General features: G+C 35.1%; 2 protein-coding genes across 3 annotated transcripts in view; one reads left to right on the top strand and one right to left on the bottom strand.

Moving 5' to 3' along the window:
• Window positions 1-9,151, top strand: part of LOC149796973 (protein arginine N-methyltransferase 9-like) — a 46,011-nt gene extending 36,860 nt beyond the window's left edge. The window contains exons 8-10 of the mRNA XM_089961657.1: window positions 3,320-4,040; window positions 4,742-4,898; window positions 8,758-9,151. Coding sequence (XP_089817783.1) covers window positions 3,320-4,040; window positions 4,742-4,898; window positions 8,758-9,135 — 1,256 coding nt within the window. The 3' untranslated portion in view covers window positions 9,136-9,151. The remainder of the gene's footprint in view (window positions 1-3,319; window positions 4,041-4,741; window positions 4,899-8,757) is intronic.
• A 1,553-nt stretch (window positions 9,152-10,704) lies between these two features.
• LOC149796972 (dnaJ homolog l(2)tid, mitochondrial-like) overlaps window positions 10,705-25,505 on the bottom strand; it is a 69,772-nt gene continuing 54,971 nt past the window's right edge. Inside the window, exons 10-13 of one of the 2 annotated variants that reach the window (XM_089961658.1) lie at window positions 24,761-24,876; window positions 22,005-22,102; window positions 20,801-20,941; window positions 10,705-15,804 (exon numbers count right to left, since the gene is read on the bottom strand). In XM_089961658.1, the coding sequence (XP_089817784.1) occupies window positions 20,829-20,941; window positions 22,005-22,102; window positions 24,761-24,876 (327 nt within the window). In that variant the 3' untranslated portion in view covers window positions 10,705-15,804; window positions 20,801-20,828. The remainder of the gene's footprint in view (window positions 15,805-20,800; window positions 20,942-22,004; window positions 22,103-24,760; window positions 24,877-25,505) is intronic. The other variant, XM_089961659.1, reaches the window with a different exon arrangement.

Below are 25,505 nucleotides of genomic sequence, written 5' to 3'. Positions count from 1 at the left end.
CTTTGCATCCCATTATGTATTCATGTAGTTTAATAAAATCTTGTAGACACTTTAGGATCATTGATTCAACAAAATAAAGCTCTTGCTGTGATTAATTAAATCCTTGGTAATGAAATGAACTTTTTCATAATTTATTGTATGTACTCACTTATAATTCGAATCCAACTGCAAACTGCACAGACCAAGATTGGCCATCGCATAATGTGCCAGCAAATCTGGGTCTATGCATTTTGTTATGAGTATTCAGGAGAATAACAACATAGACCCTGATCTGCTAGTGCATTATGCAGTGGCACATCAGGGTCTGTGTTGATTGCAGTTGGATTCATTTTATAAGCAAATGTATATTATAATAAAATCAGTTTAACCCTGATTTATTTACCCAATTCAGTTTGCTTTGGCATAGTTTAAGGAATTCTCATCTACAAATAATGTATCCACTTGTTGTAATGTTGCTGTGTATTAATAGAAGCAGGGCACCAATGATTAGCAATAGCCCAAGTAGCCCAAGGCTAGTAAATTTACTGTCATACTAGTTGTTAATTTCAGTATAGTATCAGTTGTCACCAGTCATCTTGTGAAGAAGGACTTGTGATGATTCAGCAAGACCAGTCATCTTGTGAAGAAGGACTAGTGATGATTCAGCAGGACCAGTCAGTTTGTAAATCTGCTAGTCCTTCTGGCTTCAGAAAAATTTATGTTATATTCTAGACCCAAGAAACCATGCTGATCACAGAAACAATACAAAGGTTGATCTCAAAATTCATGGCACTGCGTATATACAGTGAAACTTCTCAGAACCAAAACTTAAGTACACAGGAGTCCCCTCAAGATTGAAATTGTTTTGAAGTCCTGAATTTTTCCGTCATTAGTACCATCATTATTTTCCCTGTAAGCCGAAGCCTCTTAACTTTGAATTCCAAAATGTTTTGGAAATGTAGTTTAGCTGCTAAATTCCAGACCTGGTGGAAAAGATTACTTATGGTTTGCAAGTACTGTTGTAGATTTCTCTGTGAGACAAAAGAACCTGAAAATGACCCAAGGGCATGAAAAGTTAAAACAATACTTGACATGTGCCAACAAAGATTAAGGCTAACAGTAGGCTAATCTAAAATCTTTGTGCTATTCAAAAGGGCCAGCTTTTAAGGCAAGTTATTCATAAATAAACAAGCTGTACAAGAAAAGATTGGTTACATGCTTATTTTCTACTTGTGGTTGATGCTGTTCATTTGTATACATGATTGATAGACATTTTCTTGTTTTTTTATCAAATGTCTTTGCTTTATTAACCAGGTATTTCACCTTGCTCTTGATGCTTAATCAACAAAGACTGTCAAACAGTATTCTAAAAGCCAGATTGACTCTACCGATTTTCAGTGGAGGAAAAATCATTATATTCATGATTTTAAGTAACCATCACTATCATTTGTCTTCATTCACATGTCAGGATATTAAAATGATCAGATAATCAAAATAGGATTGAATTAATGAATGCAGTCTACAAGTCACTGGCAGTTAATACATAGCTTAAGTGAATTCAAAGACAGATGAGGACCGTCATATTATTAACCCTGTAATGTTGTCGCTGTTTGGATCCTGGATGTAGAACTTTAAGAGAATCATGACAAAGAACTAAAACTCAGTATTGTTTTTGTTGTTTTTGGGTTGAACGACATTTCTCAATGCAAAATGGGCTATACATGGTGCCCAGTATAACTGGTGGAGGAAGAACCCAGGCAAATCCAGGTGAGAACCCCTGACCTATGGGAAGCTACTGGTAGCTTTCTAACATACCTACATTGGCAGAGTCTGAGACCCGAATCCACGCAACCAGAAGTGAGATGACAGCGATCAGTAAGGCCAGTGTTTTAGATCACTTGGGCCACCCGGAGGCCCAAAAACTTGAGTATAGTTTAGAGAATGACTACTTGAGACAAGACTGCTTGATCACAAAACTTTATAATATGCAAAAGACTATGTTCAGAGCTGCACCCAGTCTGATTCCTTGATCACGAAGTACTTCATATAATCCATAAACTAGATGAAATAAGTTTTATAAAATCTTAAAGATGTGTTTATATTTGGTATGTTTAACACGGCATTGACAAACTTTTGGTTCACAAAGAAGAAATCTCTCCAATTTGTAGATTACAAACTTTCTTAATTCTCCAAAATAGATATAAACATAGTATTCCTAATATTGGTCCTGCCCTTGAGTATCTTTTGCAAAAATCTTTTGCACGTTTAAGATTATAGCATTCTCTCAAAATTTAAGTGTTTTCATAAATTCTCATAGAGAGTAATTGAAGGCTGACCAGTAGAAATGGTATCTTACTGATCCTTTGAGCTTTGTAGAAAGTAATTAAAGGCTGACCAGTATAAATGGTATCGTAGTGACCCTTTGAGCTTTGTAGAAAGATATTAAAGGATGACCAGTACATATGGTATCACCGCTCCGCTGGCCTAGTGGTTAGAGCGTCTGCCTCAGATGCAGGAAGTCATAGTTTCGATTCCCTGCTCAGGTCATATCAAAGACTTATGAAAATGGTACTAACAGCTGCCTTGCTTGGCACTCAGCATTAAGAGGTTAGTGTTAGAATTGGTCGGCCTGGTGTTAGGATAATGTGGCTGGGTGGGACATCATGCTGCATGTCTGCAGCATGATGTCCCAGTGCTGGACATCACTATAAACTGCCACACTGCAGACATCGTAGCGATACGACTGAAAAATTGTTAAAGCTATATTAAAAATCCAAATCACACGCACACACACAAATGGTATCTTACTGACCCTTTGAGCTTTATAGAAAGTAATTAAAGGCTGACCAGCACAAATGGTATCATAGTGACCCTTTGAGCTTTGTTGAAAGTAATTAAAGGCTGACCAGTACAAATCGTATCTTAATGACCCTTTGAGCTTTTTAGAAAGTAATTAAAGGCTGACCAGTACAAATGGTATCTTACTGACCCTTTGAGCATTTTAGAAATTAAAGGTTGACCAGTACAAATGGTATTTTGCCTACCTTTTGAGCATTATAGAAAATAATTAGGCAGACCAGTATAAATGGTATCTTGCCGACCTTTTGAGCATTATAGAAAGTAATCAAAGGCCTACCAGTATGAAATGTATCTTACTGACCTTTTGAGCATTATACACATAATATGTTTTAAATATTTTGTACCCTACCCAGATCTTTTAGTGCATGAAATCTCCCTAATAGGAATATTACATTCTTACATTAAAAATTCTTTTAATTTCTTTTTAATAGTGAAAGTTGTATGGATATTTTTCAATTTTCTATACTTTAATTTTTTGAAGGGGTTGATGGAGTTGTGTTGGAAATGGAGAACACACTTAAGGTGAAGTTTCACTTTTCTCACGACTGTTTGAGGCTGTTGGAATGTGAAACAAGAGCAGCTCATTTAAATAATTCTCCTCCTGACCAGCCAGTATTAACTCATTTTGATGTACCGTGGAGCAAAAGTAATCCGTTGGGTGAGACTGAAGACTCACTGAAGGATGAATATTGCCATATTGTCTCACACATATCTAACAACGGTGTAACAGAAGCTATGATTTTATCTTCTAGTTCTGAGCAGGATGTATCAGCAGCAAAGTCAGAAATGTGTACAAGTGAAGTGAGTGGCAAACAAACATTTGTGCATGTAGCTGACAGAGAGGATTTGTGCTATCTGAATGATATTTTTATCAACTCTTACATGTGCCAAATATTGGAAAAGTTCACGAAAGAAAAAAGAAAAAGACTGAGTCTGCTCTACAAGTGCAATCAGCTATCATTTCTTGGCATACAGGCTCTGAAAATAGGGTACCAATCTGTTGTCATGGTTACATCAGAATGTCACCATGAAATCATCAGAAAAGCAGCTGAACGGAATGAGATTTCCACTTGTAACCTTGAGCTCATGGATCCAGTTGGCATTCATAGATTAAGTTGTGAAGCAGACTTGATTCTCTGTGACCTTGTAGAGCCCTGTGGAACATTGCGGCAGCAGGTACTGGAGGATCTGTCTTTGATAAGGTGAGTACAGGAAAATCTGCATTGTTACTTAAAGTATAATTGGTTTTTTAAAAAAATGAAAATTTCATTCACAAAAGAAAAACAATTGAGTTTTTTAATGTATGCAATAGGTAAGAGTTGAAGAATCTTCAATATTAATAATAGTAATACATCAACTGTCACTATTGCCTTGATTATTTTGAGGGGATGGAATTCCCTATCCATGTTAGAATATTTCACTGAAACTTATTATGATGTCCAGTTGATCATAGATAATAAAAATGGTGCCAGTCTGATTATAATATGACTGCCACAAGGGAGATAAATCAACTCATACCCTCTTACTGTTTGGGGTTGGAAATAATGGACTTTTCAGTAGATAAATGTCTCTGACGTCGCACATTTGTGGAGTGACATTAGAGACTCAGACTGACATATCGGTACAATTGTCTGTCCTATTTCTCTTTCTTGAATGACATCAGTGGTTTCCACAGATGCCTTGAACTGCTTGGACTTACCTTGTGTGCACTGTGGTTTTAAAAAGATATTTAAATTTCCTTCCCCCTGCCTTTATTATTTTCCCTGATTGAAAGTATTTGACATGTGAACAGTATGATTTAATATCTCTTGAACAATTTCTTATTTGGCTCACAACTGCTTGTGCCATATTTGGTACCATAGTAATTTTAATATTTTCTTTCCTTGCTTCCTTGTATTTTTAGAGTTACGTGTTCCTCAGCAGATTGTAAGGTCATTCCTGGTGAGGTCAGAGTTCATGGAGTCTTCATCCAATCAGAGGAGCTTAAGAGCCTGAGCTGTGTGGTTAGTGATGAAAGTACCCTGGGTCTGAAGATCGCCAAATTTATGAATTACTTCCAGGTATTTTATTAGAGTCTACTTAAATTAGTCAAGTAGTCATGCTATCCCTATATATAACTAGATACACGTTATGTTGTTGTAGGTCTCTTGTAACTTGTGTTGTTGGTGTCTTTGGGTTGGCATTCAGTTATTACAAGCACAATATGTTCTTGTAGGTCACACATGTGTTGTGTTAGTGATTGGGTAAGCAGTATGCATGCAGTGCAAACTTTTCTTTTAAGGCCTTTGTTTTAGTGACTTGTAATATTAGTCATGGTGCCTTGAAGCTTACTTTACAGTTGTTACTATAAATCTGGTAGGGGCCCCGAGTGGCCGTGTGGTCTAAAGCGCTCTTCGTTACGGATCACTGCCATCTCACCTCTGTCTGCGGCGGTTCGAGTCTAAGATTCAGCCAATGTGGGCATGTGAGAAAGCTTGCCAGTAGCTTCTCGTGGGTCGGTGGTTCTTTCCGGGGTTTTCCGGGTTCTTCCTCCACCATTAATACTGGCCGCCATGTATAGCATATCGTGCTGAAAAATGGCTCTAAACCCCACAACAACAACAACAATAAATCTGGTTTTTCACTGCAATGGTCATAGATGAAAAGAGTTCAAGGATGGTCTGTTGTCCATTGTCTGTCATCCATCTATCCATTAGCACAAGTTACTCATTGCTACTCCTTCTAAACTACATGGAGGATTGCCAGGAAACTTTACACATGCATTCATGCCATGGTCTAGTTGGTCCTAGATGAAAATTGTGCAGCTTACACATTCAGTATGGCTACCATAGTGACCATCTTGAAAATCTTGTTATAGTGACTGATCCTGAATGGGTGGTCAACATGGGGTTTTCAATACAAAACTTTTTATGATTACAGGCTGGTCCTAGATGAGAATTGGGCATGTCAGATATCCAATATGGATACCATGTTGGCCATCTTGAAAATCTTATCCCCTTTCTTTTGGAAGAAATGTAATATTGCCATGGGGTTTCATGAGACTGCTTATTATGTATAGTTGGTCTTAAATGAAAATGGTTCCAACCTGATGTCCAGTATGGCTGCCTCAGTGACTAACTTGAAAATCATGTTATTAGTAATCCTTCTGAATGAAAAGTAATATTGCTAGAAGACTTTCTAGTTGGTCCAAAATAAAAAGTGTGGAACTGATGTCAAATATAGCCACAATAGAAGCCATATTAAAAATATTGTTGTCATTACTCCTTCTGAATGGATGATTATATCTACATGTTTTTTTTCTTCTCAACAACTTCTGATGATGTCCAGTTGATTCTAGTGGTGCCATTCAGACATTTAGTATGCCAGCCACCATTCTGAAAATCTTGGTTTCCTGAATAAATGGCCATATAAACAAGGGGTTTTCACTGAAAGACTTACTATGGTGTCCAGTTGATCATAAATGAAAATGGTGTCAGTCTGATTTCTAATATGACTGCCACAATGGCCATCTTGAAAATCTTGTTATCACTACATCACATAGGTGACTGGTCACATCGACATTGCACTTTCACCAAGACTTCGTATGATGTCTACTTGGTACTAAATAGACATAGTGCCAGTCTGATATTGAATATTGCCACATTGGCATCCCTCATGAAAATCTTGTCATTGCTCCACCAGAATGGAAAATCATGGGGTTTCCACAAGAAGACTTCTCTTGATTCCTTGTTGGTTCTAAATGACAATGGTGTGAAGCAGACTTCCATTTGTCAACCACAGCAGCTAATTTGAAAATGTTGTTATCACTGAAGAATATCAAAGGTGGTTTCAATACTCTGCAGTTAAATGGATGAAATTGTCCTATCTTAAATTCCTGAAAATTCTTTTCAGCCAGTAGAGCATCTGTCTCATGGAGGGACTCATGCTTGGAATGGAAAATAAGGAAACAGCTTGCAGGTCAACCAGGGTTGAATGTTTTCGTGTGTCATTGGGAAAGGCACCATCATTTTATTTGAAATCTATCAGGCAACAATATTCATTACAAGTGATGCAAACTTTGTTATGTTTGGAATGTTATTCTTAAGACCCCTTCTGAGACTGTAGTGATATGAGCAATATTGACAATATGGTTACACAGCATGCAGATTGATGGTACTTATAAATGATGCCAAGATTTTTGCTGCAAGCATGACCACATACCAGTTTTTTTTTTCTAGTCATATGCCTACTATAAGCCTGAGCATGTAATGTTATCATATCAGCTCATCCATCTGTCAATCTGTTTATCCATCGATTTATTTCAAATTTGGTTTCTGCACAATATCTTTAGTTGTTCATTGTCTACAGTTACCAACTGTATGGATGGCTTGGACTTGGGGTAAAGAAGAACCTTATTGATTTTGGGCTATAAAAAAAAAAAGTAAAATGCCACAGTCACTGAAGGAAAAAATATGGTTTCTGCACAATAACTGGAAATATGCCATTCACAGTTACCAAACTTGGATGGTTTGCTCTTGGTGCAAGGAAGAAGGCTATAGATTTCGGAGTCAAAAGGTCAAAGTTAAGGTCATATTCACTAAGAATTTTGTTAAAAAAGTTTTTTTAGTTCTACCTGATGTATATCAACTAATCTTAGTGGATGGCTTGCACTTTGGGTCAGTAGTAAGCCCATTAACTTTGGAGTGAAAGGTCAGGGTCACTAATTGAAAGAAGCAAAAGGATATTTGCACAATAACATTGGTTCTTCACCACAGACCTGGCCTTGATTTACACTTAGAGTAAGGAAGAAGCCTGTAACTTTCATGGCCAACAAGTCTAAAGGTTAGAGTTAGCTACGATGTCGTAGCCTCAACTTGATTTGTTGTGGTTGAGGCTACGAACTGATCCCATATCATGTAATGGAGCAAAACAAATCATCACTAAAGTCAGAAAAACAAACAGTGTAGAAATCAACTACATAAGTATAATCATGTTGTGAAAGAAGTTTTGCTTATTTTGAATTTATTAAGCCCTTACACGATAAAATAAATTGGCATGGTTACACTAACCTCTTTCTGTCTGCCATGACAGATAACGCGAGACTCTCACCGTTACCTCTTTTCTACGTAAAGCTTGCCAAATCATATTTGGATATTCTGCGCTATATTATTATCAATCAAGTGCGAATAATCGCTTCTTGGTGAAATTTCAAAGTTGCTGATAAACCGTATTTACTTTTAATGCAAAGAATTTCTGACCCAAACGGAGCCAAATTTTTACTAGGATTTGTTGACATTTCCAAATAAGGCGTCAATGTCCTTATATGGCACACAAACAAACGAGGCTGAGAACGGAAGTAATCATTATTTGAAATAATATGGCGGACGATCTAAACGAAAATATCGGCTAAAAAAGGTAAACAAGATTTCACAACTATTTCTACAATGATTTTCGATACTTCCTGTATTAAATAAGAGGACTACTCATTTTATTGGATTGTATGCAAGGAATATGTTGAAAGTGTTATTATTAGGCTAAAAGAGTGCCGGGTGTGAATCACACCCGGCTTGCTCCATTAACACATATATGCTCATGTTAGTACCCTGTCCACGAGGAACGAGTAAGGGTACTAATATTAGTACTAGGTTAGAGTCACTCTAAGAAGAAGAAAAATGTATTTTTTCTGCACACAAAATTTAAGTTGTTTACATTGATGACTATTTAACATCAGGCAGACATATACTGTGCCATTCATTGTATGCTTGTTCCAAATGTATCTAGCTTGTAAATAGCAATATTCATTCTCTTGAAATTTTAGCATACCTATTGCATATAAAAGTTTTTGATGAAATTTATATTCCAAAGTATTTAAAAAAGTAAGATTGTCTTAAAGCTTTTTTTATTTCATGAAGAATAATACCATTTTTAATATCTATGTAGCTGCAGACCCATGTTGATATCGACCTAGACATTTTACCGCATTCCAGACTATCAGAGCCATTCCAAATGTTTTCTTTGGATTTTAATGAACCTCTGCAGGCTGAAGAGCTCCCAAGCTATCTCAACCAAACTAGAGAGGTCACCGTGAACATACAGGATACAGGTTCAATCACTGCTCTTGTGTACTGGTTTGAATTCATACTTGATGAAAACTTGAGAATTAGTACCCTTGATTCAAGAACTCACTGGAGACAGGCAGCTTTGATGATCAAGGGAAATAACTATGTTTATCAAGGACAAGATATGACATGCAAATTTATCTTACAGAACAGCTGCTTTGATGTCAAATTGTGTTCATTATTAGATGATCATCAATAAATGTGATGTTTATTGCTGACAATCTTTTTTCCTGTCTTGCCTACTCATGGCTGGACTTGAGTATCATTTTAACAGAAAAGTGCCGACATCAGCATACAATTCTGCATTAAAATGTTATGATGTAGAGTGTCGGGGAATCCAAAGATGAGACACCATGTTATATTCTGCTTGTGACATGGTTTTATCCATCAATTTACATAATAGGATACGGCTATAAAAATCACTTATCTGGCCCATGCCCTGGAGGAAGCTGTCCATGCATGCTCAAAGTACCCTATGAAAACAGTAACAAAAAGATTTTTACAATGGCTGTCATGGTAGCCATGTTGAGTATCAGATGCAAGCCATGTCCATTTAGGACCAACTAGACATTAGAAGTGTTTTGGTGAAAACTGTCGATTTTATCAACCATGAAGCAGAAATTTCCCCAATGGTCATTGTGGTGGCCATATTGGAGGTCAGATTGGCATGATTTTCATTTACGACCAATTGATGAAAACCACAAGACTATACAACTCCATGCTCAGTAGGAGTAACAAAAGATTTTCAAGATGGCTGCCGCTGTAGTCATTTTGGTTGTCAGGTTGGCACTATTTTAATTTTCACAGAAGTCTTAAGTGAAAACCCTATGTTTATACGACATTCAGAGGTACTAGTGATAACAAGATTCTCCAGATGGCAGCCATATTGGAGTCCAAGTGGCAGTTTTCACTTGGGACCAACTAGATGAATGCATGTGTAAATTTTCATGGCAGTCATCTTGGTAGCGTCATAGTGAGCATTGTCCTATGCACAGCTAAATAGTTAAAAACCCTGTCGCCTTGTAGCATGTGAGATTCTGATGTTTCAGTACACCTGATGTCATAAAAGCTCAAGGGTTCATTCCTACATTTCAGTAAGAGGCCATAACAAGTTTTATCAACTCTAATCAAAGTTAGTCATAATAATGTAGAAAGCATTTTTGGCCAATTCTGATCTGTAGAGACCTATTTAATGTAGTGAAGGATCAAACCCATCTAGTATTTTCCGTGTCCATAAAAAAGTATCTTTCACATTAAAGATGCTCGTTGTCTCAGCGAATGAAATTTTTGCAGTCATAATGAGAAGAATGATGTCTCAATTTTTAATAACAGTTTACAACTAAAGTGTTTTGGTTATGACCCTATGTTCCAATGACCAACAGAAAGAAAAGTGTGAAAATACCAGGGCTAGCAAATGTTCCGCTTACTGTTGATGAGGCATAATGTACACCTCCAAACTATTTTAATGAAATTAACACCACAGAATTTTCAAGAAATATCTTTATAGCCTATAAAGAAAGAATCTTTTAACAACAGAGACTGTCATTATTTGTCCTGGAAATTTTTTTTGTCACTGGCATTTTTTCTATCAGATTACAAAATAAAAAGTATCACTGGAAAACATGAAAATATATTTTCATTGGTTAGTACTTTAATAACACAAATGTTATTTTATTAGATTGTTTTTAAAAAAGGGAAAAGTAAACTAAACACAAAATATGCTAGCAGGGGGGCCTGCTTCTAAGGATCTACAAGAAGTCGGAATACATTTTCTCTTTTAAAACATGTTTATTTAAAACAATTCAGTGTAATATTTATAGCCTATGATCACAGCTGTGTTTTACAAGTTTTACCAATTCACTGAGGATATTTCCAGTATCTATTTGGACATTCAATATTTCTCTGGTGATCATCTTTCCTGTGCAAAATTGTAAATTCACTGTTATTGGCTGCACTAACATGCAAGACAATAAACTTAAATTCTGAAAGATTGTACAAACTGCATAATTGAAAACCAGGCAGAATTACAACACTTCAACATCAGATGAATTGTTGTTTATTGTATGTATTTTATAAGACTAGGTCTGTGATACATAATATTGCCATCTTGGATCTCAGTCCAATTTACCTGGCTAAAGAATTCAATAGGTGTAATCTTTTCTGTACCATACCCATAGTTCCATCAACAGACCTTCCAACTCTAACATGGCTTTCAAAGTTTATATTTTTCCAAAGGTTGGACCAAATTTTTCGTTAAGGTAAAACAAACAATCATTTACTGCTGTTGTTGACTTCAGCATAGAGATCTGATGCAGTGGTAAGCATCATGTTTGACTAAAAAGTTTATGAAGGAGTAATCATCTTTCCTACCAGAAAGTGTACTAAAATTGAGACAATACATCAAAGAATGTTGCATTTCCAGATTTGTCCTTGAAGTATCCAAATATTTCTGTGCCATTTGAAATTTATAAGAGTCTGATAGTCTCTTTCACATTCAATGTGCTTTTGTTTGTTTGACGACTTTATAGAAAATGCTTTAAAGTAAAGACTGATTATGCAGGAATTTTGTATGAAAAAGATTGGCAGATTAAATCACCTGAGGTACCCCTGTCAAGTTAGTCTGATTCCACTAAATCTACATGAAAATCCATACTGGAAGAAAACCAATACAAACAAAAAGGATTTGACCACAATGATGGAACTTTCATAACATTTCTATTACTTGGAAGTTTAATGGTCATTTCAGTAAGACAAACTGTACGAGTCTGGCAGGTCTTTAAAATGGATGCACAGTCTACCATGCATTTATCTTATTAGAGAGTTCAAGCAGCATGAAACACAATCCTTGCCATATCACACCATTTGTTTATAATTACTGTTAAGTGTCGAAACCTGGCAACAATGAACCTGGACATTCCAAACTTACCAGTAAAACCGTCTGTACATGTATGTAAAATCAACAAGGATTCAAGTATAATTTCTACACAATAAAAGGTGGCTGTAAATAATTGCCTAACCACAGTTATTTTCATTTTATATGAGCATCATACATTAATTTCAAACTCATAATTTTGTATACACAGACTCCATGCTATCTGTATAATGTTTAAACTGTGTATGGTTATCTACTGATCTTCATGCACTTTTAACTTATTCATGGAACAACAATATCACTGTAAATAGTTGAAATAAGGCAATGTTTCTAAGTGCTAATATGAACAAAATATTTAACTACAATTTCAGTAAACAAACAACATTTTTCCATCATGAAGGCATAGTGGATACAATTCCATTAAAAATAGATGTACAAATGTACAAAATTTAGCTATGTTTTTCAACCACTGTTTCTTTGAGCTATCATTGTTGAACAAAACTGAGAAAAATAAGTGTATATTATCATTCATAGCTTTTGTTCTCTCATTGAGAAAAAAAGCAGCAAGAATATCATGTGTTCAATACCAATGTGAAATGTCTTGACGTCAGGAAACGTTATCAAAACTTGTGTTCTGAATTGGGAAGGGATTGTGGAAAACTTTATCCATCCCGTTGCTGTGTTCAATTTTGCAAGTCAATTTCTTTTTTCCTGAAATTAATAATTATCCACATACAGCCACACACTCTTTCTGCAATAAAATTTACATCCCACTCTGACAGAACTTAGGAAAACAATTTTTTTTAAAGTCTGCTGATAATCCTGTTCACCACCCCATTTGTTTTAATCAAATCCTAACAATGAGGGTAGGTCTGTTCCACTTAAACATATTTGGTACCCTGGGAAGGCATGATCTCCTTTAAATATATGCTTGAGTACAGTGGAACCCTTCTATAGCGCGATAATTGGGGTCCCAAAAATTTTGATCGCGTTAATGCGGGATTTTACAGTATTTTACTTTTTTCAGGGATCAACTCATTGGCACATATATGTGTATTCATGTCTCATGTATATGATGAATAGGGTATCAACACAGTTTAGTATTGTGCCGTCGTGGCATGCAGTTCATCTATAATGCATGTAATTCCACTGAAAAACTGCACACAAATTTACAATATTCAATAATTTTTCCCAGATCGTTGTGTCTGAATTCAACATATAATATACAGAGTATCAACACCATTTACATGCTGTCTGATATCGTACTGTCTGGGCTTGCAATTATTCCATAAGATATGTAATTCCATTGCAAAAATTGCATATATATTTAAACTATTAAATAATTTTGTCCCACATCATTAAAGGAAAAATTAACATCAAAATTAGGTTAAGAAAGACGAAGCACATGTATGGTTCATTACGTTCCAGGGTCTATGAACACATACTGCTAAAATTTTCTCATGTGCGTTTCCTTGTACATTTATCCATTGCAAATTTCCAATAATTAACACTTGTACGCCTATTTGTGTGAAAACTACTATACTAATCATTGCGTGAAGTGCAGAGAATGACTTTCATTTGTGAACTTGCTTTTACATAACGGTAAAATATTTTTAAAATAAAAAATAGGAAATTAATAATGAGTTCATTGACAAGCACCATACCCATATGAAACCAGAGAGCTAAGTACAGTAGGCCTGCAATGGTCACGAGTCACTTTTATAACAAAAAAAATTGAAGCTGAATGCATGTACAATTTCATATCCTTTCAATTTCCAGCTAATAAAGTGGACATTATTTACTGGTCAGCTGATTGTGTCTAATAACACCACCAAGCCCAGCAAACATGTTGGCAGCTTTTGTTTTTTTGATGTTTATTAAACTCTGAGAATCTTTCATCAACCACCGTATTGTCTGCTGCTTGGTTGTCTATGCAGTTAAAGAAGAAACACATGTTGGCTATTGTTTGGGCAATGATTGTATACAAATTTAGTTGAAGACAATCACAAGGATGACTTACTGGCTTTACTCATGGACCAGTAATAAGTAACATTTCCGATAATGTTTATTTTGGCATAACACTTCAAGAACCTGGTGATATCGTTAAATTTCAGAAGCTATGCCACGATCGTATTATATTAAAATTTGTACGCGAACCCTTCCCCAAAATGATAATAAACATTTTACACACTATTTCTCATACTTAAAAAAAAATGTTCTAGGTAAGAGAAAAATAAACATACATGTATTTAAAATTTCAGGAACAATACCACAATCATATTAAATTCGAATTCATACACGATCTCTTCCCCATAATGATAATAATTTTTTTAAACAATATTTCACGTACGTTGAAAACAAAATATTCATCTGCGAATGAATATACAAAATTTCAGGAACCACACTATGATCGCGTTATATCCGAATTCGCATTATAGCGGGGTCACACTATACTCTGATTACTGACATAGTTCATATGAAAACAACACAAAATTCTAACTTGCATCTGAGGATGACTACTACTCTTAGAACACACCTTACTGGCTCCCATGTACATTATACTGGAACAGCCCGTACCATAAGAAAAATACTTTGATGTGCAGGAGAAATGAATGTTGTAGTTAAAACAAATGCTATGCCTCAATAACTAATTGGCAAGGACTTGGCTAATCTGTAAAAAAAAAGACCTCAACCTGTATTTTATTACAAATGACATAAATTTCAACTGTTTGCCATGACTAACAATTGTTTGTTTCAGATAAACAGTTAATAAACAATTCAAAGGGCTTACTTAAGTAGATTAGCATTATACAACACAATTTCTTGTAGTGAGGTCACATTAGTAATATGCAACAAGTATCCATGTATTGTATACAACCTTTTGATACCTTTACACAGACATTTAAAAAAAATGTAAACGACAAGCTTCCTTGGTTTCCACTAGAATTGGTCAAGTAGTCGTGAAGATATATCAAGGAACATACCAGCATCTTTAATTATCTAGTGAACCGGAATAGGTCTGAACCATAAGACTGTCCATTCCAGATCTGTTTCCTGTACAAATTAAGCTATTATCCATTATTTACTAGTTTGTTTATAACAGCATCTTTTTTACCAAAAAATTATTTTTAAATAAAAGATTTATTGCTAAATCATCATACATGGTTAAATGTTATTTTTTAAAAGAAATTTAGTGTCTTACATCATTATCCAACATAGAAAATATGCTACCATAGTGATGGCAACTTGAAGGCATGAATCTGCAGACAACAGCAAAAGTCCTAAATTTTCAATCACTAAATACATTCAATGTATTTAGTGAAATGAACCGCCACTGCCTTTGCAGATTTCACTAGCACAAACACAGTATTATTATATTCCCAATTCCCACAGCTATGTTTAAATCCTATTCCTTTCTGGGTGACATAGATGACTGGTGAACATCTGAAGCAAAGCAATGCAATAAAATCTCAAAACAAATTTATTTGTGGCTTTTCAAATTCCTTGCAACAAACATATTGGCAACCAATGATAATGTACCATGCATAAATGATGCACTAAGTTTATACAAAGTTGCTCATACTGATACTTGGGATTACAGTCAAACCAATCTTTCAGAATAACCTTAGGAAAGATAAGAAATTAGCTTTGTATAAGAAATGTTTGCTTTGTGAATATTTCTCCATCTAATCTGCCTTAAAGTGCCTCAGTTTTTGGAGATCTTTCAAGAAAGATCCATTGTAAGGGGCATTTTCCACCAGTTGTGATGTCTATTGGCTAGTGCACTGACACAAAACATTCTGCAAACAATGCCCCTGACCCAGTAACATATAGATCATTCACTGAAAGGAAGCTCTCTGGTAGATTTATGTCATGAGCTCATATACTGCATTCAAGTTGATTTGGATCCCTTTTTATTTTCATCCTCCGTAGGAAAGTCTCGTAAAATTTCACGAATCTGGGAAACTAAACCATCCTCATCAACTGCTCTTTTACCTGCAAAGAAAATGGAAATATGTGATGAGAAGAAGAACCAATTAGTACACGACAAAAGTACAGTATGGTATAAGCATGTAAATTGTATCCAAAGGCACATGATGATGTCACCAGTATTTCATATCCAATGCACCTCAATGTTTTACCAACCTTATCTTCACCCAAAAGTCATTGTTTGAAAATGTTTTGTCCCTTTAATAGCCCCATTTATCAATCACCTTTGCAATCTGCCCAACATAAATCAAATGTACGAAATAACAGCAATGAAATAAATAATTGTAACAATGTTATTATACCAGTTGTACCAGTTATCTGCCCGCATAATGAAGTTACCAAGCCCACTTATCAGAAGGCTTGCAATAATATGGTGAGAGCTATTTGTAAACAACATGCACACATTAATTTTAGTGGAGAAAAGAAAGAAAATTTAGTGTAGTTTCATGTCAAATGTGACAATAAACTATTAACCACAATGAAATGTGCATGTAAACTTGTAATTTTTCAAATCATTTTATCTGGGCCTGCATATGCATAAAGTATTCACTTTGACTATACCTGTAACATAAATTCTTTCAAATCTCAACCCCTTTTAAATTTATCTGTCTACTGTATATATATACAGAGGACATTTCTTTTGCGACACTGATGCTGGATATGTTTCATCATGTGGTAAAAAAAATGTGATATTTTAATTACTGTTAAAGGCAGGATTAAGATATATTGCTTTTGGTACCAAAAGATCAAATATATCTGCTATTTACGAAGGAAAAGAAAATTTCTTTTTTTTATATACCAAACTTGTTCCAGAATCAAAGTTGACAAGATTAAACTCACTCTTCTGCACACACAAACACACCACCCACCCATATTTTGTAAATTTAAATCACTTTCAAAGGCTGATAAAATAAATATTAGTGACCTAATAGAGCGATAGGATTGGGTTGACCTAATCTGTCACAGTATATTACATTATTGGCATTTTGTAGACTACCTGAAAACAAATAAAGTCCAAATCAGCAATGCATCACAGCAGGACTATTGCTGTTGTCAAGGAAAATGACTTCAAAGAGATGCAAAAGGCATCATGTCAAATTTCTTGTGCAAAAATTAATTTCCATGCCAGAAATGAAATGCAGTTTCTATTAATGTGTTTTAGTTCACAAAGTGCTCATGTTTACTGCTGCAGGTATAACTTCTGTAGACACACAGAATCAAGTGTTGCATGGCATTATAGTAAATCTTATATTCTCTCATGTGAAAATACATATTTTTCACATGTGAAGATATAGGAACGAAAATCAAATTATGTTGCCAATACGTTTCCATTTCATATTTAAGATATAACACAAAAAAAAAATCTGATTCCCTGTCTAAATGTATCAGTGGTTTTAACTATTCTTTAGCGTATGACCTATTCAATTTCATGATCCAAGGTATGTCAAGTTCAAGATCTAAATGTGTATTCAAGTTAAAAATCAAAGCAATAGCTACCTGTATAGTTGGACTACCGTGGGGCAAGAGCTAGGACTCCCAGGCTGATATGGCTATCACTTTTTACTTGGATCACATCAACCTGGTGCTCCTGGCTCTTTGGCAAATCCATATTAATGTTGGGAATTGGATGTAATTCAAGATCAAGGATAGATTCCTTGTAACTGACTGATCATTAATTATATTCATTATAACATGAATGAAATGACTTAAATGCAACTACCACATTACAAAAAGACAGCTCAAAAAGTCGAGCAACAGACACGTTCAACCAAATATCGGTACACACCTCCACTGTTACATAAGAACAGGTATGTTGTTGTTGTTGTTGTAGGGTTTACGCCATTTTTCAGCACACGATAGGCTATGTATGGCGGCCAGTATTAATGGTGGAGGAAGAACCCGAGAAAACCCCGGAAAGAACCACTGACCCACGAGAAGCTACTGGCAAGCTTTTTCACATACCCACATTGGCTGAATCTGAGACTCGAACCCACGCAGACAGTGGTGAGATGGCAATGATCTGTAACGGAGAGCGCGTTAGACCACTCGGCCACTCGGGGCCCCAAAGAACAGGTATAAGGCATCACTTCATTCAGTTCTTTGTACTGTTCCTTCATTTTAAAAAAATATATTTGATGAAATCCACTGCTTTAGCTGTAAGTGATGCACAAAGACAACCATACTTGTTTTAGGCACAAGAAGAGTCCCTCAAATGGACTGACACTCTATATCCAGGAATTTGAAATAAGAGTTTCTCATTTCTTCTATTCTACTGCTCAGTGTAATCACCTAGGGGTGCAAGACTGAGAGTAAAAAATCCCCTTGGTGTCAAAACTGGGAGTCAGACTGAGTAAAAATCAAACTTTGGTATCAAAACTTGGGGTCAAATTACAAATTTGGGGGTCTCTGAAGCGCAAATGAGGGTAAAGGGAAACACTGCTGCTGAGTGCTGAAACCATCTTTTATATTTTTTAGCATAACAAGATTCTAAAATTAGCCACTGTGGCAGTCATATTGGATGTAAGATGTATATCATTTTCATTTAGAACCAATCAGAAATCATTTAAAAACCTTTGGTGAAAACCCTGTGTGAATATGACCATCCATTCATGAGGAGTAGCGACAAGAAGAATTTCAAGATGGTGGCCATAATGAATGTCATATCAGCACCAATTTCGTTTAGAACTAAACATGATTGGATTTTTTTTGGTGAAAACAAAAGACGGTTATATTGGAGTCAGATTGGCAGCATTTAAATTTAGAACCAACTAGATATGACATGTCTTCTGGTGAAAAGCCCAAGCTGATGTGACTTTCTGTTGGGTAGAATAACAAGATTTTGAGGATAGCTGCCATTGCAGCCCATACTGGATGTCAGATTAGCACTGCTTACAATTAGGTCCAAATAAAGATAATTTTAAAAAAATACTTTCAGTGAAAACAGAAGGAACAGAGATGACATGATTTTCAAAATGGCCACTTGGTGGCCATATTGGAAGTCAAATCAGTACCAGAAGTCTTACGGTGAAAATGCATGTTTCCATTCAGAAATAGCAATAACAAGATGCTCTAGAATGCCTATATGGTGACCACACTGTTTTTACTCAGGATTAACATAAACAGTCTATTAGCAAACATCTCAAGTTAACATGACAATCCATTTAGATGGGAGTAGCAATAGCCATTTTAATTTAGGCTGAACTAGACATCGTTGTCTTCTGCCAAAAGCCCCATCTAGATACAACTTTCCATTTGGGACAAGTAATGATAAAAGATTGTCAAGATGGCTCCAATGGTTGCCATACTGGCTGTCAGATGGGCAACTTTTTCATTTAAAGTAAATCATACACTGAAAACTCCATGCTGATAATGTTCATATGACCATCAAATCTGCAGCTGTGATAAGAAGTTTTACAAGATTGTCACCACATTACACATGTATCAATAACATACCATATATACTTGCTGTAAGCTGGGTCCAACTGCAAGCAACACAGACCTCAATCTGCTGGCTCATCTGGGTCTATATCATTTGTTCTACTAATTAATCCTAACAAACTGCAGAGACCAACATCTGCTGGTGCATTTTGCAGTGGCAGTTATGGATCTATTCAGTTTATAATTGGATCTAACTTTTATGCATGTATATATGGTACTTCTTACTGTAATACATGTATATATGGTACTTCTTACTGTAATGAATATATGGTACTTCTTGCTGTAATACATGTATATATGGTACTTCTTACTGTAATACATATATGGTACTTCTTGCTGTAATACATGTATATATGGTACTTCTTACTGTAATACATGTAATTATGGTACTTCTTACCGTAATACATATATGGTACTTCTTGCTGTAATACATGTATATATGGTACTTCTTACTGTAATACATGTATATATGGTACTTCTTACTGTAATGAATATATGGTACTTCTTGCTGTAATACATGTATATATGGTACTTCTTACTGTAATACATGTATATATGGTACTTCTTACTGTAATGAATATATGGTACTTCTTGCTGTAATACATGTATATATGGTACTTCTTACTGTAATACATGTATATATGGTACTTCTTACTGTAATGAATATATGGTACTTCTTGCTGTAATACATGTATATATGGTACTTCTTGCTGTAATACATGTATATATGGTACTTCTTACTGTAATGAATATATGGTACTTCTTGCTGTAATACATGTATATATGGTACTTCTTACTGTAATACATGTATATATGGTACTTCCTACTGTAATACATGTATATATGGTACTTCTTACTGTAATGAATATATGGTACTTCTTGCTGTAATACATGTATATATGGTACTTGCTGTAATACATGTATATATGGTACTTCTTACTGTAATACATGTATATATGGTACTTCTTACTGTAATACATGTATATATGGTACTTTTTACTGTAATACATGTGCATACAGCACAAAACTATATTCATGTGAAACTTAAAATTCTTGCCATCATCCTACTTGTGCATAGGTAGCAGGATATTGAAGACACAATGTAATACAACACTAAAACAAAAAGGCCTCTACCAGGCTGTATGTGACACCACTGCACTGCACTGTATACAAACATTTTAAATGAAAATAGCTAATTTTTTGCATATGTTAAAAAGACTTTTCATTTGTATTTCAATCTTTAGTCAAATTTCTATAAAAAAAATTCCTTTGCTCACTAATGAATGTAACAATCTTTTTTAAAATATTCAGCTTGTTTAATATATTTACCATACACATGAAGGTCAAGTTAATTAGTACCTATTAAACAGCAAATCAAATCGATTAATAGCTAGGTACCTTCCAACAGGACCACTGTTTATAATAACAATATCAACCTAATCTCTCTGTGGTCATTTAAAACAAATCTGACTGTACATGAAAATTAAACTACAAGCTTATCATCACTTGTTTTAGACTCTTTAACTTTGAAAATAAAACCTGAACAAGTAAAATGCAGTCTGACCTAATGATGGTTCTAGAAGGCTCCTGTGTCAACCAAATATCTTGCGTTTGAGTTTATTTAAGAAAGATTCTGACTCTTCCTCCGGAGCATCAGAAATAGTTTCCCCAGTAAGTTTCTCTCCCTCATCTTTTGCTCTTCCACCTACAAGAGAGGAGTAATTTTACATACTTTTTACACATGTATCACATCTGTCAAAACAGTCCTCCCACAGAAGAAAACTACGTGCTATGTTGGAATAAATGCTATTTGGTAGAGGGCTCTGTGATAGTTAAGGGAGTAAAGAATCCGCTAATAATCACGTGTACCTTGCTCAGGCCAGTCTGGGCCTCGAAGTGTCCTTGAGAAGGGCACTTAAATCCTACTTGGTTGGGTTCCAGTTTATAACTGACCAGTTCAATCCAATGTGATAACTGACCAGTTCAATCCAATGTGATTTATGCAAGTTATCTTAATCATAAGGCCACAGTAACTTTCAGATCTGGATCGCGTTGGAAACAATTCATCTCAGTCATTTCCCTTGCCCCAATGATCTTCTTACAATGGCTTCTTTTAAATAATCACAGGGTTCTATATTTCTATATTATATTGCTTCTTCATTTCAAACCATGAATATACTGTTAATGACAGACCTGAAGCCTTCTAGAACAAAGAAACATTCAAAATGAAAACATTTTTTTGTCACAAAAGATGGAAATTACATTGCTGTCTATAGCCCAAACACTGACCCAATCATTTTTTTACCCCCCCCGTCTTTAAATAAAACATTCTCTTTCGTGCATCACAAGTAATTCATCATGATTCATAAAACAGGAATGACCTTTTTCTGCTCTTTTAAAATGAATAATTTTTAGTTTATTTAAATAATTTCGAAATAAGTAAAACAGTGCAGGAAACAAATGAGAAACACAAAGTACCTATTGTACATGTGTGCAGGATTTTAAAGTGTGCTATAAATTAAACAAACAAAAAAATCACATTGCTTAGCAGAAACCCGTTTCATACCTGCATCCATGTATAGATTTTGACCCCTCCCCATATGCTATGCAAACCCTTAACACACCACTAACAATGTTCATAATGCCATACCTGCTGCCATGATCTCTGTTGTAAAAGTGATAATGTCTCACCACCCTAATTAACACAAGACAACAAAAAAAAAACCAAGCCTCTGACTATTGTTATTGTGTGCAAGTAATCAACTGACCTGATTTGGTCTCCACTACTCCACTGACAGTACCATCCACATTTTTCTCCAGCTCTGCAAACTGAAGTATCAGAGCTTTTTGCTCAGGTGTTAATCTCCTGCAATAGTAAAATATGAGTCATGTTCATAACCTGTCAATCAGGATAGCACAAAGGTAACATAACCTGTCCCACTAGGTCTGAAATGTACACTGAGGTCTGCCAATCAGGATAGCACAAAGGTAACATAACCTGTCCCAATGTGTCTGAAATGTACACTGAACTCTGCCAATCAGGATAGCAAAAAGGTAACATCTTTTTGAAGCACCGTGATGTCAGGTTTGAGTCCAGCTTTCAGCATATGGCACACAGGAAGTCGCCCAACAAATGCTAAGTATTTTTTTACAAGTACTCCTTGACAAAAACATGCAGACCAAAGAGAGTATATTGAAAAATCTGCTAGAAAGAACTGAATACAGACTGAATTATAGGCCAAAGCAGGAGCAATATTGGACCTTAACCCGTAAAGTGTCTATATCATATTAATTTATTACACAGTCATCTATCATGCATATATGCAAATTAGACAGTACTGAAGTGTAAAATCAGGGGATGACAATTCATATGCCCAACTAGCACAGGCAACATAAAATGACTGCTGGACTGGTCACCTGAATTTGCAGTGCTTCAACAGAAACATTAAATTTTAACTTCCGTATGACTACTGTCAACTAATGATGAACCCAGACAAACCCTAAATAAAAAACAAGTTCCCCATATGGTAAACAACCCACTTCATTACATTTAAACTAGATACAGAAATCAAGACTGGTCACATGATGGTTTTGCTGTATACAAAAGCAAACTCCATCAGCTTTCCATTTAGATTGGGCAAATTAGTCAGCTGTGACAATCAGAACAAACCACATGTGATTAGAGCAAAATAAAAACCTTGTCCACTCAACAGAATTAAAACTTCTAGAGTAACTTCAAATGACTGACATTTTGTTTCCCATTTGCAGAACCTCCTTCTAGTACCTACCTTACAATTGGAAAATCCATTGAATAATTGAATATGGTCACTTCCATTTGCAACCATCCATTTCTGTACCACTGTTTTTGTAAACTCATCACTGATTGGTTATAATAATTCAGTGATTTCTCCAGGACATTCATACTAAAAACTTTTAAGTTATAATAATTCAGTGCTTTTTCGAGGGATTTCATATTAAAAACTTTTAAATTAAAATAATTCAGTGATTTCTCTTGGATTTTTTTTGTGCTCATGACCACCAACACAAGTGAGGCAACTTATTAGTTTCCACATGCTAGAAATGGGGTGATTTTCAAATTTTATGAAGGAAGTTTTTTTTTCCTCCATACATCAGGTTGAATAGACCCTTTAAATTATTTTTGAAAAAAATATGTCATAAATAACTTGTAAGGAATAATGATTCATTAATGGCACTGTACTGTCTTACAACAAAGGCACTATATCATAGGCATTTGAAATGCTTTTAACTGCAGAGACACTGCAACCAAATATGGAAAACTGAATTTCAGACACTGTACAACCTCACCATGTGCATCTGGTAATAATTTTAATAACTGATAATCAATCCATGCAGGACAGTACAGTTTGTTTGAAGTGATTTTGCATTTTGAATAAGAAAAGTGTGAATTGGTGGGAAAATACAGAACAGAGGGTGTTGAGTGATCAGAATTTAGGTTGTTCACAGCAATCAACGGTCCATGAACTGCCATAAAGTAATAATTTGCTTGTGACTGAGCTTCAAATGGATGGTATTTCACTCACTTTTTCAACTGTAATCTGTGAATTTTAGCCAAGAATATCACAGATTGAAATGATATTGCCAGCACAAGTAATCATTTAAGTGACACAAGAAATAGTGCAAATTGGATGAATTTTTAAAATATGAAGAAATGGATACATTGATGAGTGGACTATTTCAGTATGACATAATTACTGAGATCACATGGGTTTTCCATGACAAATTGTGAGGCTGATTTATGGGAGGTAATAAGTCACTAAAACTTTCCAAAAGTCTCGTTAAGTTTTTGTTTATAATTTTCTTTCAAACGATTGCTATTGTGATCATTTAAATTTTACACGAAATTAACTTTTTCATAATTTAATAAGAGACGTAAGTTATAACCACATCATTCTACCTACAAAATCTCTCCAATTATGGTAAAAAAGTGACAATGTAATGACACATCATTTCAACTGTGCAGAAAAGTGCTACCTTAAATGATAAATTTATCTTGATAGTTCCATGGAAGACATAAATGGATAGGACAGGGCTATGAGAAATCTGAGACTGATTAGAAAACTTCCATGCAATCGGAACAACTTATGAATTGATAAAATGGATAAAAAAATTAATTTTGAGATGGCTTTCCATGCATCCTCTGTGCCTGGCTGTTAGGTTAATAATGGAATTATTATCATCTGTCAATAAGCATCAAAGCAAACTAGTATGGATCAATGACAGATTATGCTCAATAACATTCAGTACTATAATGTCTTACAAACAGCTTCAGAGCACAATTTAGCACACTAAAACAGAAAAATTCCATAAACAAAACAAAGACCATAAATGCTATTTTTCAAAGCCTATCCAAAGCAAGTTCTAAAGTTTCTTATCAATTTGAAATGGACTACAGCAAGTTTTAAGAAAATGCATTTTAATAATGCAACATCAACATGAAAGATGTTAACAAAAACGTATACAAACCTAGATACATAATACTTACAAAGGGATTTTTATTTTTAAATGGACATAATGATCTCCATAGCCATAGCTATTTACTCTACTTATTCCTTTTCCTGCTAAACGCATCCTGTCATGTGATTGGGAGCCCGCTGGGATCTACAAAAAAAATATAAACATGCAAACTAGACATGAATCCATAAGCATGGGTCAGGAAAACAACTCATCCTCTCATCCTGATCGGGTAAAACCTGACTATGAAATGGAAAACTTCACTACTTAATTATCCCTGGACCAAGCTGATACAGCCATGCACCATGACAACAAACCTGTGTGCATTTGATTCCATTAACAATCACCCAAGTTCAATATTGTTTAACATACAGCATGAATCACTTATCAATTACTTTTGCCTATTTTGACTACTTGTTATCTGAAGCCAGGATGGTTCAGAGGTTAGTATGGTAGAATCACATCTGAAAGATTACGAGTTCGAATCCTAACACTAGGATGAACCTACTGTTTTGCATCCATGGGTAAGGCACTTTATTCCAATCACCTCAGTACTAAATAAGCTACTTGTGCTTCCGTGCTCTAAAGCAACAAACCAACAGAAATCAACTAGAAACAACATCCTACTTATTGTTTGTCCAGAACATGTTGCAAAGGAAGCTGGCTTTTCTTTCCATTCAGGTACCTCAACATAAACTTGATAATAAAATGTGCCCAAATCTTGAAAATATTGGTATCAGTTCTACAAACTTCTCAAGTAAGGCTCCTAATTTAAA

Source organism: Sinohyriopsis cumingii, chromosome 6 (genome assembly GCF_028554795.1).
Source record: "Sinohyriopsis cumingii isolate HCF-2022 chromosome 6, ASM2855479v2, whole genome shotgun sequence".
Lineage (NCBI taxonomy): Eukaryota > Metazoa > Mollusca > Bivalvia > Unionida > Unionidae > Sinohyriopsis > Sinohyriopsis cumingii.
This window is presented reverse-complemented; position numbering and strand designations above follow the sequence as displayed.